The sequence below is a fragment of the Herpailurus yagouaroundi genome, unplaced genomic scaffold (genome assembly GCF_014898765.1).
Source record: "Herpailurus yagouaroundi ecotype Mexico unplaced genomic scaffold, PumYag 182, whole genome shotgun sequence".
Taxonomy (NCBI): Eukaryota; Metazoa; Chordata; class Mammalia; order Carnivora; family Felidae; genus Herpailurus; species Herpailurus yagouaroundi.
The window spans coordinates 6,045,561-6,062,526 of NW_024412413.1; the positions used below are offsets into that span (position 1 = coordinate 6,045,561).

At 57.7% G+C, this 16,966-nt stretch overlaps 2 protein-coding genes across 2 annotated transcripts in view; both read left to right on the forward strand.

Annotated features, from left to right (window-relative positions):
- SCUBE1 (signal peptide, CUB domain and EGF like domain containing 1) overlaps positions 1–10,000 on the forward strand; it is a 147,258-nt gene extending 137,258 nt beyond the window's left edge. Inside the window, exons 21-24 of the mRNA XM_040491819.1 lie at positions 141–338; positions 1,776–1,928; positions 2,278–2,357; positions 4,415–10,000. Of these exons, the coding sequence (XP_040347753.1) occupies positions 141–338; positions 1,776–1,928; positions 2,278–2,357; positions 4,415–4,567 (584 nt within the window). The 3' untranslated portion in view covers positions 4,568–10,000. The remainder of the gene's footprint in view (positions 1–140; positions 339–1,775; positions 1,929–2,277; positions 2,358–4,414) is intronic.
- The window catches only part of TTLL12 (tubulin tyrosine ligase like 12), a 34,233-nt gene continuing 21,993 nt past the window's right edge, over positions 4,727–16,966 (forward strand). The window contains exons 1-3 of the mRNA XM_040491820.1: positions 4,727–4,732; positions 6,123–6,253; positions 8,866–9,001. Coding sequence (XP_040347754.1) covers positions 4,727–4,732; positions 6,123–6,253; positions 8,866–9,001 — 273 coding nt within the window. The remainder of the gene's footprint in view (positions 4,733–6,122; positions 6,254–8,865; positions 9,002–16,966) is intronic.

Below are 16,966 nucleotides of genomic sequence, written 5' to 3' on the forward strand. Positions count from 1 at the left end.
AGCCTGAAGCCTCCATCAAATTCTGTGTCTCCTCTTCTGTCTGCCCCTTCCCTGGCTGGTGGGGAGGCCGGGTGGAGGCTGGGCCTCTGGGGCACCCGTGCAGCCGGCCTGAGCGGGCCCTCGCGCCCCGGTGCCCACAGACCAGCACTGTGGCGGTGAGCTCGGGGACTACACGGGCTACATCGAGTCCCCCAACTACCCCGGCGACTACCCGGCCAACACGGAGTGCGTCTGGCACATCTCCCCGCCCCCCAAGCGCAGGATCCTGATCGTGGTCCCCGAGATCTTCCTGCCCGTCGAGGACGAGTGCGGGGACGTCCTGGTCATGAGGAAGAGCGGTAGGTGCAGGTGGTGGCAGGGCAGCGAGGGGCCGCCCAGGGTCACCCGTGGGGCGGGCTTTCGGCGCCCCTCTGTCTGCCTCAAGCCCTGCCCCGAGGGTGGCGAGCGCGGGACGCACCCTGAGCGCGGGAGCCGGGCCCGGCCGGGTCCGGTCCCCACGCTGACCACCAGCCAGTCTCCTCCCAGGTGTCCTGCCTGTCCCGCCACCCCACCTAGGGTGAGGCCCCGGGAGCGACCCCTGCTCCGCCCACCTCCCGCTCCCTCGGGGACTCGCAAGCGAAGGGCCAGCCTGTGCACACGCAGGACACCCCAGGGTCAGACAGCCTGAACCTTCCCCTCTGTGAGTCACCGCGTCCCGGCCCGTCACCCCTGTCAGAGGCTCGTAGAGGGACTTCAGGCCACGAGCAGCAGGCCGGCTCTAGCAGTGGGCGTGGTGGGTGAGAACGAGAAAGGCGGGGAAGCACCGGCGTCCCCCCAGGAGCGAGGTGAAGTCCCTTGCAGCGGGTGCCTAGGCCAGGGCGCCTGACTGCTGTTGGAGGGCCATGGGGACCACGGGGAGCAAGCTCCAGTCAGAACGTTAGGGAAGGAGGAGGTGGACACAGGCAGGCACAAAACGCACCTGCCCGCTTGGGGCTGGAATGTCTCTGAGGCACAGGGAGACTGAGGGGTTTCTGTCCACTCTGTTCCCCTTGTCCTGCTTGTTACCACGTGTGTGCATCACCCACTCAGTGTAGCCGAGAGGCCAGAAAGGGCATGGTGCCTGCCCGGGATCCCACAGCCGGTCCGAGCCCAGCCCGCGACCGTCCCCCACCCACCACCCGCTCTGTCACCAGCCTCCCTAGTCCCCGGCATCCTGCCCGCAGGGTTGGACTCTAGGGGGTCAGCCTCTCCCGCCTGCAGGGCACCTCAGGTAGGCTCCCCAGGGAGCAGTGAGGAGGTGGGGGACCCTTTGGCCAGCCCCACGCACCCCAGGGTCAGCAGGTTCACTCCTGTTCATCTGTTCACAGGGAGAGGGGACTTCCCAAATGTGACCCTCCACCCCGGCCCTGGTTCGTGCTGGGTACAGGCATGAGCCCTGTCCTGGGGGAGCATCCCTCCCTCCAGAGGGAGACAGTGACAACCCAGCAGAGAGGGGCCGTGACAAAGGGTTCACCAGAGCAGAGCAGGAACACGGCAGGCAGTCAGGAAGGCTTCCTGGACGGGGAGACACAAACCTGTCTCCGCAGGATGAGTGGGAACTGGGGTTGAGGGTGAGGCCAGGCACTTGAGGCAGAGGGAACGAGGGTGGAGATCAGAGCTGGGCTGTTCGGGGGACTGGATGTGGGGGCTGGGTGGCTGACCGGTGTGGGGGGACACGCGGCCCAAAGCAGGAGGACAGGGGCCAGGTGCAGAGCTGTGGATCAGCGAGCCACTCAGGTCCTCGGCTCTGCCCCCAGCCTCACCCACGTCTATCACCACCTACGAGACCTGCCAGACCTATGAGAGGCCCATCGCCTTCACCTCCCGCTCCCGGAAGCTCTGGATCCAGTTCAAGTCCAACGAAGGCAACAGCGGCAAAGGGTTCCAAGTGCCCTATGTCACCTACGACGGTACGTGTGGCTGCACCGTGCGCCCAGCCCGGGCCGGCCCCGCAGACACAGAGATGACAGGCACACAGGGGTAGGGGTGGTGCAGATGAGGGAGCCTTTAGTGGCGTCTGTGGGCTTCAGCGTGAGGTGCTGCCCAGGCAGGGTTCTGAGGGTTGAGTAGGAGTTTCCCGCTCGCCAAAGCTCGAGGAAAACAGTTTGGGTGGAGGGTACAGAGGTTCGGAGGCAGGACTGCTCTGGCCAAGGGCTGAAGCCTGAAAGTGGGTCAGGGCAGAGGCCAGAGGTGAGGGGGGAGGGCAGGCAGGGTCTGGAGCCTTCACCACCCTTCCTTCCCCGCCGGCGGGCTTCGCAGAGGACTACCAGCAATTAATAGAAGACATCGTTCGCGACGGACGGCTCTACGCCTCGGAGAATCACCAGGAAATTTTAAAAGTGAGTGAGCTCCTTTATGGGAAAGGATCCGTGTGATCCCAGGATAGTGGCCTGTGATGACCCAGGGCCACCCCTGCCCCCAGCGCCCACCCCCCACCCCCGGAGATGTGAGCGGGGGAGGGTGGTGACAGGAGAGGAGGAGGGGGTCGGGGGGCCCTGGGGGCGGGGCCTGGCTCCAGTGCATCTGTCCCTGCAGACCGGGAGGTCCGAGGCCGGCTCCCTGGTGGGTGTCCTGGCCCAGGACCTGGTGACTAGTCTTTGGGCAGCTTCCTGAGCCTCTGCTGGCCTCACTTTCCCCGCCTGTGAAATGAGCTGAAAGTCGGTAGAATCCACCCCCGCCCTCGGGACCGCCTGTCCCCTCATCTTGCTCATGGCTTGGGAAGCAGAGCCACCTTGTCGTCGAGGGGGGCTGCGGCCGTCACGCGGCGGGCAGTGGCCAGGCCGGACCCAGGGATTTGCTCGGGCTCTGGGGGTCCGGCCCCAGCCCAGCCTGTAGGCAGACGGCTCTCCCAGCCCGGGAGCTGAGGTGGACGGGACAAGCGCAGGACCAGGCCAGTCCCCCCGCCCCCGCTGACCCTTGTTCTAGCTGTCACTTACCCGCCCGGTGGCCCCAGGCAACCCCTCTAAGAAACGGGTGGCTCGCAGAGTTCAGGTCTTCCAGCCCCGGGCCTGGCGCACCCCTGCACATAGTAGGCGGTTTGTAGGCAGAGGGATTTGCCCCTGATGCTGCTGCAACCGGGGTGAGGCCTGGACGTTTCGGAGCCTGTTTAGTTCCTTCTGTTTAGTAGGAACCAGAAGGTCACGCTGGCCTTTCCATCAGTCCATCCTGACTCTCCTCCTCGCCCCTCCCCTGCCACCCCGGGCCCTCTGCCCTCAGCTCCAACCCTGCAGCCGAGAGCATCTCTCCAGAGCTAGAAGCGTTTCCGTTACGTAGGACAAAACCTGGACCAGCGAGGCCACCACCTGCCTCCGAGCGGTTCTCAGGCCTCCACGCTCCCTCCACTCCCTCGCCAGGGCCTCTCGAGAACGTTCTTCCCCAGCCGCTCTCCTCAGTGAACGTCCCACTGTCCTGCCCTCAGCTTAGGTGCCCCTCCTCTGGGCAGGTCACAGACTCCTAGAGCCCCACGCAGCCCTCTCGTTGGCGCCTGCCTCAGTCAACTCCCTCCCTCTCGGTGGAGGAGCCATAGGGGGTCCTCTCCCAGCACCTGGCCCTGCTCCTGCAAAACAGGAAGAGCTCTGTGTTTCCCAAGGGCAAGGATGTGTGAGCGCCTGTGTGAGAGGGAGGGAGGGAGAGAGAGAGAGAGAGAGAGAGAGCGCGCATGAGCGGGCACCAGGACAGAGCAGACCCTGGACAGCAAGTGTGGCCCAAGTCTCATGGTGACAGCGAGTCCTGGTGCAGATGGCCTCTGGCCCGTGCTTGCTGCTCAGATCCTCACGGGCCCCGCCCTGAGCACCGAGGCTCACCCTCCTCCGGTGAAGGGGCTGGTGTGTACACGGGGCTGAGCTCTCAGACCCCGGACTGTGGGCCTCAAAAGCCAGGGCCTCAGCAACACGTCTTATTTTGGTTTGTTTGTTTGTTTTAATATTTTTAACGTCTATTAATTTTTTAAGAGAGAGAGACGGAGACAAAGGCGTGAGTGCAGGAGGGGCAGAGAGAGACGGGGAGACAGAGTCCAAAGCAGGCTCCAGGCTCTAAGCTGTCAGGACAGAGCCCGACGCGGGGCTCGAACTCAAAAACCGCGAGATCATGACCTGAGCCAAAGTTGGACGCTCAACCGACAGAGCCACCCGGGCACCCCTACTTGGGTTTGGTTTTGCAGAACCCATTTGAAATAAAATATTTTGCATTGCCAAGTCCAAACCAGTAAACCCTTAAGAAATCAGAAAGGAATTCGTGGCAAAGAGAGTCTGTGGGATCCTGAAACCCACCAAGCAGTGTAGACTCTTCCTCCTTCCCCCGTCCTCACGGACACCCCACCCCAGACATTGGAGAAGCGAGCGGCGGGGGCCCCCGGCCCCCCACTCGGCCTCACCGCCCGCCTCGCCGTGTCTTACAGGACAAAAAGCTCATCAAGGCCCTGTTCGATGTGCTGGCGCACCCCCAGAACTATTTCAAGTACACAGCCCAGGAGTCCAAGGAGATGTTCCCACGGTCCTTCATCAAGCTGCTGCGCTCCAAAGTGTCCCGATTCCTGCGGCCCTACAAATAATGCCCTTGGAGCCGCCCAGCTTGGGGACGGCCCGGTACCCAGACGGGGAGGGGAGAGTGCCTTCCCTCCACGGCGGAAGCCAGAAGGCGGCTCCACACGCCTCCGCGCCGCCTCGGGAAGTCACCGGGGCACCTGCCCTTCGGAAACACTGACCGGCCCATGGGGGTGAGACCACGTCCAAGCAGAGACCCCAGCCCACCGCACCCCTCGGATCGCCCCGTTGGGAAAACACTGCTCGAGGCGACCTTTCTCCCTCCCTCCCTCCGCCGGCTCGATTCCAGGACAGTGCCCTCTCCTGAGCGGCCAGGACGCTCTGTGCCACCACGCGGCCGGGTCCTGGGCAGAGTGCACGTTTTGGGGGTCACGGGTGGCCTCACCCGACGCCTCGAGAGAGGGGAGTGTGGCTGCCTCTGTCTCCGGGCGGGCTCTGAGAGGCCTAATCGGAGACAGGAAGCCAGGCTGTGGAAGGAGGGGTGCGGGAAGGCATCTGGGAAGCTCTGATAAGCCAGTGTCTACACCTGCAAGGCGTCCACACCCCGACTCCTCCGGCCTCGGGCCCAGGACGCAGGCGCCGTGTGGCGGGGCTCTAAGGATTCTGTGATGGGACAGAAAAGAGCTGCTGGTGGAGGAAACTGTAGATTTGTGCTTTTCCTTGATAGAGCATCTAATTAAGTCCTATATATATATAAATATAAAGATAAATATATATATACTTCTATTTGTGGGTACTTTAGGAAAATGCTCTTTAGTAACTATAAATACGAATTGCAACCCATCTCTTCCCCCACGAGCTGTCGCCGGCATCCCCGAGTGACTCACCCCTCCCCAGGAGCGTGCTGCCCCTGTGTCTGTGGGCCAGGAGCCTGCAGGAAGGGGAGAAGGTAGGAGGGAGCCTGCAGGAAGGGGAGACGGCAGGCTGCTTCTGGACCCACCTGGAGTGCGGATTCTTTGGGAACTGGGCCCCGAGGCTTTGCTGGAGTGTTGCCTTCAGATGGAATGTGGTAGAAGACGGTTTCCCCTTGCCCCCTCTCCTGTGGGTACAGGGGCCCAGCAGTAAACGCAGCAAGGCGCGTGTGGCTGGCCCTGAGGCGTGACCTTGGCATCCATACTGTGGCCGCGTGCCACGGGGAAGTGAGCCCTTTCCCACGGGAGCACGGGCCGTGCCACCACGCGACGCCTCCGAGGGCAGGAGCCCACCCCTCCATCCCACCCGTCCGGGGGGGGGGGGGGCAGGCGGCCAGTGTCGGGAGGCCTGGCCCCGAGAGCAGCCTTCCTTCCGCTGCGACACGCCGCGTCCCTCGTAGAGTCTGTCCTTAAAGAAGAAAAGTCTGGAGTCTGACCAGGGTGCACGGTACGCCCCTCGGCCAGAAAAGCCCCCCAACGCGCTGAGTCCTTGCCCGCTGGCTGCCGCTGTGGGACACGCATAGGAAGTGGTCTGTATATTTAGGGTTAACAAATGCTCAAAATTCCAAGACGCACGGGAGAGTCTGGACGCTGAACTCCAGTCGCCCATCCCAAATGCCTCTAGACGCCTCCTCCTGCCCCCACACGCCAGGGAGCGTGGCGCGGATGGCGAAGCCCGAGGGCAGGCGAGCGGGGTCTGGGGGCCGATGACAAGGCAGGCCCCGACGACGATGGGCCCCCGAGCGCAGGGGCCAGTCACCGCCTCCGCCTACGTCAGCAACGGTGAGTCCCCAGCTCGAGCGGCACTCCCTCCAGCACCGGCTACGCCCAAGTCCCAAGTCCACCTCGGGGTGGGAAGGGGCTGCATCTGGCGGCCAGGTCAGTGTCAGTCGGGAGCCCCCCTGGGCCGGCACCGCCCTCCCCCAGTCACAGTCCTCTCCAGAAAGAGGCCCGCCCTCCCTCCCAAGCCTTTGCTCAGGCCCAGAAATCAGACGGGGGTGTCGTCCGGAGTGGGCCTCCGGTCACAACCTCCCCAGAGGGGGGGGCGGGGAGCATTTTCTCAATGCTCTCAAAACAGGGAGGACCTCTCTCCGACTCCTGCTGCTCCGCTCGGTGGCTCCTGGCGGTTGCCACCTGCAAACCCCACGAGTCCACCAGCCCTTCCCGTGGGAGGCCGCCCACGTTCCGCGGCATTCCCCACCGCTGTGGTCAGACCCGCCCGGCGTCCCCCCGACACAGCAGGCCAGATGCGGGGCCCCTAGCCCTTCACGCGGACAGGTCGCCGGCAACCCCAGTCGGCCAGCTGCCTACCGTTCAGCCCGCCCCAATCCAAGTGTTCCCCCCCCCCCCCCACACACACACACACCATCAGGGGGACTAGACGTCCGGGCATGGGGTCAGCCGTCAGCCCCACACTGGGAAACTTGAGGGTCCCACCTGTTAGAGCCAGAGCCATCCCCGGTCCGCGGGGCCCGATGGTCCTGGGAGAGCTCCCCGGGCAACAAAGCGTGCGTGTCCGTGTGTCCGTGTTCCGGAAGCTGGCGGCAGATTGGCGCCATGGTGCTGGCAGAGAGAGAGGGGAAGGACCGAGCCCAGGTGGGGCGGGTGCCCCGCGTGAGTCCCGAAGAACGGGAGCCAAGGACGAGGGTGCGGGAGTCCCGGGCTGCCCGAGGGAGACTGGAGACGTGCACGGGCTGAGCCAGGAGGAGCGCCCCACTCGTGGATGGGACATCGGCCTCGAGCAGCCCCCACCGCAGGCAGCCCCATCCCAGCCGCCGCCGCCGCCCCTCGCCCGGCAAGGACCCTCGGCGTCTGGCCAGCCGATAAACCCCAAGGGAAAGAGCTAAGGCCCAAGCTTCTGGAAACAAAAGCTTGCCCAGCTGGCCAGGACTGAAAGCAGGTGCCAAGGCCTGGGGCCCGGCATTGGGGCGACCAGGGAAGCGGCCCAAGGTGCCCCTGCAGCGGGTGGCCGGCGGACGGCGGTCAGGCGGGACCCAGGAGCGGCGGACCTGGAGGAAGCCCCTTTGCCCCGCACCTCTGGCGTCTCCTGGCTCTCTGCTTCCGAGGAGACACGCGAAGGAAAGGAAGAGAACCTGCCCCGAGGTTCAGGGGCCGGCTGGGCCCTCAGCGAGTGAACGCTGGGGTCACCTCGTCTGCCTCCCCGAATCAGGAAGCCCTCTTGCCTGAGCCAGAGCCTTGCAGCTGTGGCCTTGTGCCGGCCTCCCTCCTCCCCTTAGTCTCAGACTCTGCCTCTGCCCCTCGCCCCCGCTGGTGGCATTTGCCAGGGATGGTGACCTTGCTCGGGCTCCCCGGGCTCAGCCTTTGCCAGCCCCTCCTCACCTCTGTGGTGACAGAGTCCAGGAGGCCGTGGGGCCCAGGATGGTGGCCTCAGACAGCTTTCCCTCCTGCCATCCGTTGGTTTGGCACACGTAGGTAAACTGCGCCCCGGGCCAAAACGTCACCAGAGAGCAATGGCCCCAAGAGGCCGCTTCTGAAAGCCCGAAGAGAACCTCTTGCCTCCAGCCTGTGTCCCACCCGAACCCTCACTCTCCCAGGGACGCAGCCAACATCATCCGTTTTCCACCAAAGAGGCCCCCAGCCTGCTGGAGCTGGAGTGCCTGCCTCTGTGACATCTTGGGGGTTGAATAATCATGCACTACCACCCCCGGCAGGAAAAGAAGATACTGAGCTAGGTTAAGTCATTTAGCAAACATTTGCTGCACAGCCGTGGGGCTGGCTGGCAGGATCCCCTGGAAAGTCCCTCTTGGTCACAGAGATAAAGGTGATCGAGGCTGGCCTGGGGTTGGCCAGACCCCGGCGTTCCTTCCGGAGAAGGCAGTGCCTCCCTCCAGCACCTCCCGGTACCCTAGGTGGGGGGTGGAGAGTGTCGGCAGGAGGGCAGAGCAGAGCAGGGGTCACCCAGGGAGTCCCGAAGTCCGTGTCCCAAAGGAGAAGCTGTCGCCAGCCCGGCCTCACGGCATGGCCGCTCTTCTCCACCAGCAGAGAGAGATACAGAGGAGACCCTGGTCACCGCGCACAGGACAGCGGGCTCCCCCCGCCGCAGCACCAGTGCCCCGCCCAGAGCAGTCCATGCTCCAGAAGGGAGGGTCCTTTCTTGTTCCCCCGGGACTCGGCTTGTTTTTACCCCCTCTGCTACACGCCTGGAGATGTCAACCTGGTGAACCGTATCTGTATCGAAGTCCCTTTTCTTCACCAAAGATACACGTGGTGGCAGCTCAGCCCCTTCCGACCAGGGTGACGGTGCCAAGGTGACATCATTCAGGCCAGAGGCAGAAGGGCTGACATTGGAGAGACACCTGTCATCCACACACAGAGCGGACAGCTCGATCCGCCCATGGCTGCCTCCCCTGTCCCCCGCCCCAATCCACCTGCAGGCGCCAGCCTTCCCCCACCCCACCCCCATGCCCCGGGGTAAGTGCTGAGCACCTGCTGTATGCCAGGCACGGGGCCAGAGGCCACGTCATCCAGGCCGCCTTGCTTCTTGGAGAAGGCATCTCGGAGATGCCACAGGCACGGCCGCCCCTCCCCTCCCGGCCCCCTGCACACATGGCCCCCGGAGAGCAGGACCCCCGGTCTCTCTGAGGCCTCCCCAGCCCCTGGGTGGGGCCCCTGAAACTGCATCCCTCAAGTCTCAACGGGAGGCACTGAAAGGCCTGAGCCCCCCCATGGCCCAGCGAGGCGGGCGGGCCTGACCCTAATCCCCTGTGGAGGCTGAGACTCTGGGAGGCCCGAGGCGAATGGCTCATAACTGCTGGAAGTGAGAACCAAACCCAAGCCCCTCGAAACCCAAGGTCCGGAATGTCCGTGAAATGTTGCTAACGGTTGGGCAGATCGGGAAGCACAGCTGAGGCAGAGCTGGCGGTGGGGAGTTTGGGGGCAGGGATGGAGGGGAGGGAGGTGGAGGGCGGGGGCACGTAGCGACCTACCCTCCCTCTGAAGCTGAAAACTCAGAGGAAGACCGGCTTCCGCCCCCTCCCCCGCGTGGACAGGTCCCTTCCCCCCCAGGGCAGGCTCGGCCGCAGCCGGGTGCTCGCGCGGAGTGGACCCCAACCCCAGAGAGGTCCCCTTGCAGGTTCCGGCACACGAACATTAAAGAATGCGGGTGTCCCTCAAAAACAGTGTGGTGAAAAGTAGGGGCCAAAAAAGAAAGCTCCCTGATGCCTCCCGAGTACTTTGTCGTGCGGTTCAGAGGCCCCGTAGATCCCCGGGGAAGGTCTTAATCCGCTGAGATCAGAACCAGTCTGAGCAGACCCAGTCCGCCCGCTCATGGAACAGGACCTCTGAACAGCCCCTGGGGGGCTGGGGAGGCCTGGATCCCCAGGTCTGGGTCCTGGGGAGGCCCAGGCAATCACTCTGCCTACAAGAGTGACCAAATACTAACGCAACCGTGTTTTTTCCCTTTAGTTGCCCCCAGTAGTCAAGGTTTTGTTTTCTCCATCACGTTCATAGGTATGCATGTAATTAACCATTTCTGGAAATCACTTTAATAATAAACAGGAAATGAACCTACATGTTGGTCCTTTCCTCATTCATCAGAGGTCATCCAGAGGGGGAAGGAAGGTAACTGGAATCAGAAAAAAAAGTTTTTTCCCAGACACTCCTTGGCTGTTGTTGGGGGCTAAGAGTGAAGGAGCTAAGGTAAGCTTCTGGAAGGCAAAGCAGTGGGTGTGAGATCTGCATGTTAAGAGCATCCGAAGTCAGGGAACTGACATGTTCCTAAATGAGCGGCCAGGAGGTAAAATTTCTGTGTCTCGAGTTCCACTGCTCCTCGTGACTCGCAGTGTGAAAAAGGGGATGTTCCTCTACACTGAGGCTTTTTTTTTTTTTTAACATTTATTCACCTTTGAGAGACAGAGCATGAGCAGAGGAGGGGCAGAGAGAGAGGGAGACACAGAATCCAAAGCAGGCTCCAGGCTCTGAGCTGTCAGCACAGAGCCGGATGCAGGACTCGAACCCACGAACCGCAAGATCATGACCTGAGCCGAAGTCAGACATTTAACTGACTGAGCCACCCAGGCGCCCCTATGCTGCAGCTTTAATCTTGGAGTCACGGTCACTATGGGACCCCTAAAATTAGATGCACAATCGATGCTGTGTGTGCTCACATACGCATGCGTTTCTCTGGGAATATGACCCACGGCTTTCATTAGCTTCTCAAAGAAATCCAGAACCCCAAAGAGACTGAGAACCATTACTCTCTTCGATAATGTGGAGAATCGTCTGGCATCATGCACTCAGCGGGAGAAAAAACAATCTCATAAATGATACTAATATTCCAAATAAGTGACAGTAAACAGCAAGGTTGTTTTGCTTGTTTGGTCGGTTGCTTGGTTTTTTGTTGTTTTGTTTTGTTTTGTTGGTTTCACACAATAATTTAAAAGTCTAAGGAGATTTCTGGAATATACCCAAAAGAACTGAAAAGCAGGGTCTCAAAGATAAATTTGTATACCCATATTCACAGCAGCATGACTCACAATCGTCAACAGATAGAGGCAACCCAAGTCCCCATCAACAGGAGCATCAGTGCTCCTTTAGGAACATGTTAGGATAAACCACACATGGTCCATCCATCGGAATAGGATTCAGCCTTAAAAAGGAGAGAAGCCCCGGGGCACTTGGGGGGCTCAGTTGGTCAAGCACCAGACCCTCAGTTTCAGCTCAGGTCATGATCCCAGGGTCGTGGGATCGGGCTTGTGAGTGTAGAGCCTGCTTGGGATTCTCTCTCTCTCTCTCTCTCTCTCTCTCTCTCTCTCTGCTCGGCTCCCCGACTCGCACACGTGCACGCTCTCTAAAATATAAAAAAAGAAAAAGAAAAAAGCAATAGGTATTTGGATTTGGTCTTTGTCCCAACTCATGGCATACAGCTCCTAAAACCCCTGGAGCCTCCAGTGTGATGTCTTTTGCAGGCTAATGAAGGACTAGGGGCTGGGGTCCCCGGATGAGCTGGTCACTGGTCACTGGAAAGACTGTGTAGAGGGTTGAAACTTTGAGCTCCACCCCCTGACCTATGGCCAATGATTCAATCGGTTGTGGCTACGTAACGAAACCTCTATAGAACCCCCCCAAGAAGGAGGTTCAGAGAGCCTCCAGGTCGGCGGCCATGCAGAGGTGCCGTGAGGGTGGTACAGCCCACGTACCCCTTCCCCCATAGGCTGTGCCTTACCATCTCCTCCAGCTGGCTGTGCCTGAGCTGTATCCTTTATCCAAAGCCAGTGGTGGTAAGGAAAGCACTGTGAGCCATTCTAGCAAATTATCAAACCCAAGGAGGAGGTCATGGGGACGCCCTGAATTTACAGCAGCTTGGTCAGAAGCACGGGTGACCCCCTGGGACGTGGGTCCGGGGTGTCAGGTGGGGGCAGCCTGGGGGACTGAGCCCTTAACCTGTGGGGTCTGTGCTAGCTCCAGGTAGACCGTGTCAGAATCAAACTGAATTAGAGGCAGGTGGAGAATTGGGGGGGGGGGGGGAAAAAACACACACATTTGGTGTCAAAAATGTGAGTAAAGGGGCGCCTGGGTGGCGCAGTCGGTTAAGCGTCCGACTTCAGCCAGGTCACGATCTCGCGGTCCGTGAGTTCGAGCCCCGCGTCGGGCTCTGGGCTGACAGCTCGGAGCCTGGAGCCTGTTTCCGATTCTGTGTCTCCCTCTCTCTCTGCCCCTCCCCCGTTCATGCTCTGTCTCTCTCTGTCCCAAAAATAAATAAACGTTGAAAAAAAAAATGTGAGTAAAAACAGTTCAAGTCTAAACAAAACAAAACACCACAATGTGGAGTGAAAAAAAGCTTCCTAAGTTAATAACACCATATCTTTAATCTCAAAAACAAGCAAAACCAAACCATATATTGCTTAAGTAAACATAACACCCACATGTGAGGAAGGAGTATTTTTTTTAACGTTTCTTTGTTTTTCAAAGACAGGGCATGAGTGGGGGGAAGGGCAGAGAGAGGGAGGCACAGAATCTGAAGCAGGTTCCAGCCTCCGAGCTGTCAGCACAGAGCCCGACGCGGGGCTCGAACCCAAGAACCCTGAGACCATGACCTGAGCTGAAGTCGGACGCTCAACCGATTGGGCCACCCAGGCGCCCCTGGAAGGAATAGTTTAAAGCACGGAAGTCACAAACATCCCTTCCAGAACAAGGATTTCCCTTCCAGGAGAAGGAAGGGAAAATCACGATGGAGAAAAAGCACCACACCGTTGTTGCTTGACAACTTCCGCAGGGTTTCCCTTCTCGCTTTATTTATACTAAGTATTCTATGGGCAAAGGGAAAATGTGGGTTTGAACACATGTCCTTCGGAAGCTACCGGACTGGAGACCAGCCTGCAGTCTCCTTGCGGGCTCCCCGCCACCCCCCCCACTCCCCCCACCTCCTCACTCCCTCACCTCCCCACCCCCCACCCCAGCAGGGAAGCCAGCCTCTGCCTCTTTGGTTGGGCAACAGGTGAAGTCCTTGTCTTGGGTTTAGGCTCCAGGCTGTATGAACAACCCGTGTTCTACAAGGACCCTCAGCACAGCCCATGGCAGGAGGAGATCGCAGGGACCAAAGGTCACCCCGGGGCTTGCAATTTTCGGGATAGAAATTCCTTTTTCCTCTCCTTCCCTCTTCCTAGGGGCGAGGGGAACAGAGGCGGGATTAGGTGTCAGTCAAATTGCACATGCAGTGCCTCCCGAAAGGGGGCGCCACTTCGGAAGATACCCAAACGATGAGTTGGCATTAAGGAGGGGAGCGGAGGGCGAGGGCCCCCAGGCGGAAGGGGCAGAGCAACCCCCCCCCCCCAGTAGAGGCTGTGCCACCCACTGCAAGAGCTGGAGGGCGCCAGAGGCGCAGGACTCAAAGAGCGAGGGAGAAGGTGCTGCCAGGAGGTCCCATGAGGGGCTGGGCTTTTACTCCTGGGCGCTGGGGAGCCACACGAGGTCTCAAGTAGAGACCCGACGCCATCGGGTTTGCATCTGGGGAAGGGAAGGCAAAACAGGCCTGCCCTGTCAGAGGGACGGGTCAGCCACGTTCACAGGACGTGACCATGGTGCGAGAGAAACACAGACACTCAGGCTCCCTCTCCCAGTGGGAATGACCTCTGGGAGGATGCACCCAGAGCTGCCACAACTATTCTGTCACTAGAAGGGGACAGCCCATCGGAGAGGAAAGCCAGTGCACAGAAGAGCAGAGCTGAGGGACAAGATAGGAAAACCGGATCCCAGCGATGCTTGCGTGCGCCTAGATCAAGCTGGACCTGAAGCCTGCATGAGCACCTGTGTGAAGTGTCATAGGGCAGTTCTGGCTGGCATAACAAAACACCACAGACTGCGTAGCTTAAACGATAGAAATTTATCTTCTGGAGTCTGGGCGGTCCAAGAGCAAGGGGTCAACCCGTTTGGTTCTTAGTTAAGAGTCCTTTTCCTGGCTTCTCACTGTGTCCTCACTTGGCAGAGACAGCACTCTGATATCTATTCCTTTTCTTGTAAGGGCATCAGTCCTATCCCCTCAGGACCCCACTCTTGCAACCTCATTTAATGTTTATCTTCTCACAGGCCCTTTCTCCAAATACAGTCAGAATTCAACATCTGAATTTGGGTAGATACAGTTAGGCCATAACATTGTATGGGCCAATAAATACCCTTTATCTTTGGGTTTTTTATTTTTTTTAACATTTATTCATTTTTGAGAGACAGAGAGACAGAGCACGAGCAGGGGAGGGGCAGAGAGAGAGGGAGACACAGAATGCAAAGCAGGCTCCAGGCTCCGAGCTGTCAGCACAGAGCCCGACGTGGGGCTCGAACTCACGAGCCGTGAGATCATGACCTGAGCAGAAGTCAGACACTTAACTGACTGAGCCCCCCAGGCACCCCTAAATACCCTTTATCTTTAAGCCAGTTCGAGCTGGATTTACGGTCCCTTGGAGTGAATAAACTCCAGACTGATACGGAGGGGAGGAAGATGTGGGGTCAGAGATGACAGGTGGGTTTTCAGCCAGTGCAACACAGAGTTGCTCATAATAAGAAAATTATTAGAAGTATGACGTATGCTGGGGCGCCTGGGGAGCTTCATCGGTTGAGCGTCCGACTTTGGCTCAGGTCACTATCTCACGGTCCATGAGTTCGATCCCCACATCGGGCTCTGTGCCGACAGCTCAGAGCCTGGAGCCTGCTTCGGAGTCTGTGTCTCCCTCTCTCCCTGGCCCTCCCCTGCTCGTGCCTGTGCTCTCTCTCCCAAAAATAAATAAACATCGAAGAAAAAGAAAAGAAGTATGACATATGCTATCTACGTGGGCATAAGGCCGTAGTGCATGGTCAAAAATATAGCATAGTTCTTATTCGTGATGATCAGGCCAGTAAAGTAGTTTCATTCTTACCTAGTTACAAATAATACTGTGATTCACTGAATATTCACAGTGAGGTCCTGCCATCCCTGCCTACCTGCCACCTGAGTTGTGACCTCACAAGGTGCAGGAGGCCAGGGAAATGACAGGGTAGGCATGCACGAGACGTGTGTGGGAAATCGAGGCTGAGAGGCTCTGCTCTGGGTTGTGCAGAGAGGACTGAACACTCCTGCTTCAGCAGTTTGTCTGTCCCTTCTCATATGGGATGCAGGTTTTTTGTTTATATTTTAAGTAGTATTTTTTCTTTTTTTTAAATTTTTTAATGTTTACTTATTTTTGAAGGAGAGCGAGAGAGAGAGAGAGAGAGAGAGCGTGAGCGAGGGAGGGGGAGAGAGAGAAGGAGACTCAGAATCCGAAGCAAGCTCCAGGCTCTGAGCTGTCAGCACAGACAGGGGGCTCGTGGGGCTCGAACTCACAAGCGGTGAGATCATAACCTGAGCTGAAGTTCTGAGCTGAACCAACTGAGCCACCCAGGCGCCCCTAAGTAGTACTTATTCTCATTGTGCAATAAATCTTTTCAGGAGCACGATACTTACAAAAGAGGAGTCCACATTTAATTTAAAATTAAGTCCTGAATCTCCATTTCTCAAAGTTGATTGCGTCCTTTCTTTCTCTCTCTCTTTTTTTTAAGTTTATTTATTTTGAGAGAGAGAGAGTGAGTGAGCAGGGAAGGGGCAGAGAGGGATACAGGGAATCCCAAGCATGTTCCGCGCTGTCAGCACAGAGCCTGACGTCAAAGTTGGTTATGAAATAGAAACTTCCACAAAATATTGGACAACTTTTACCCTCCACCATGGGGGCTGAAAAGATGTCACTAACCACGAGCCACGTCAGATAACACAATTCCAATTCAGAAGCATCCCACCTACTTCAAAAGTTGGTAATTATTTTCGAAGACTGTGCCCCAAAAATGAATCAACACGTGCAGTCACAGAAGCAGGTTGACACGTCACTGCACAAATCATGACTTCATTTAGATCAAATGACTTTTTCTACATTAATTTCACTCACTGTTCCATTTCCAAGGTTTCTCATTCTCCTGTGGGAAGCAAAGCCATCACTCTAGATGCACTGGCCCCACTGGCTGAGGAATTCCTCCACAGAGGATGCCAATGTAGTATCAAAATCCTAAGATGGTTCCATTTTTTTTTTTCCATCCAATTTATGGAATCAAAATGAAGCTTTTGGAAATTTATTCTGTCCAAAGTGACAAGGAGGACGAAGGCAAAAGAAATGCAGGTGAAATTGAGCGGCCTTACAATTTGCAGCCCGTTCGTAACTATCTGACACAGGCAGAGAATGACATTCCTCAAGGAACTCACAACGGTCTTAATGCCCTGCTAGAGACAAAAAACAAGCTTAGCTTAACAACGGCCAGATCTCCAGGATCCTGGAAGTCTTCTTTAAAAAAACACGTGAAAATCCCTTTGGGAACTTCATTTATCTCTATCCTCCCTTCTCCATATGATCAATCACTCTTCACAAGCCCAGAGCAGCTCTTTCTGCCTACGGGTCCTGTCCCGGTGCTTTAATAAAACCACCTTTTTGCACCGAAACACTCTCAAGAATTGTTCTCTCTCCCTGCCCACATCTCATCACAAAGTAAATACCCAATGTTACAGGGAATGCTACTCAGCTAAGTTCAGTAAAAAAGTTGAACACAGACTGCATTTCTTCTGCAATGATAATACCCATCTAGAGTGTGATGGGCACAGCAGAGAGGGACTAACGTTCCCACTAAATTAAGAACCCCCCACAGAGCAGAAACGTACTTGGAATCGGGTGTAATGATTTCATCCAAACAGGCTGTAAATTGGATTAGAAATCATAGTTGCCAAAATTTACAAATATTTTTTTTTCATAATTAGAATAACTGAACTACAACATTTGTGTGACAAAGGTGATGGTAAGGGAGTACCTGGGTGGCTCAGTCCATTAAGCGACTGACTCCTGATTCCGGCTGAAGTCATGATCTCACGGTGGTGAGATCAAACCCCCTGTAGTCAAGTTGTGCACTGCGTGTGCAGCCTGCTTCAGATTCTCTCTCTCCCTGTCCCTCCCCTGCTCATTCTCTCTCTCTCTCAAAAAAAAAAAAAAAAAAAAA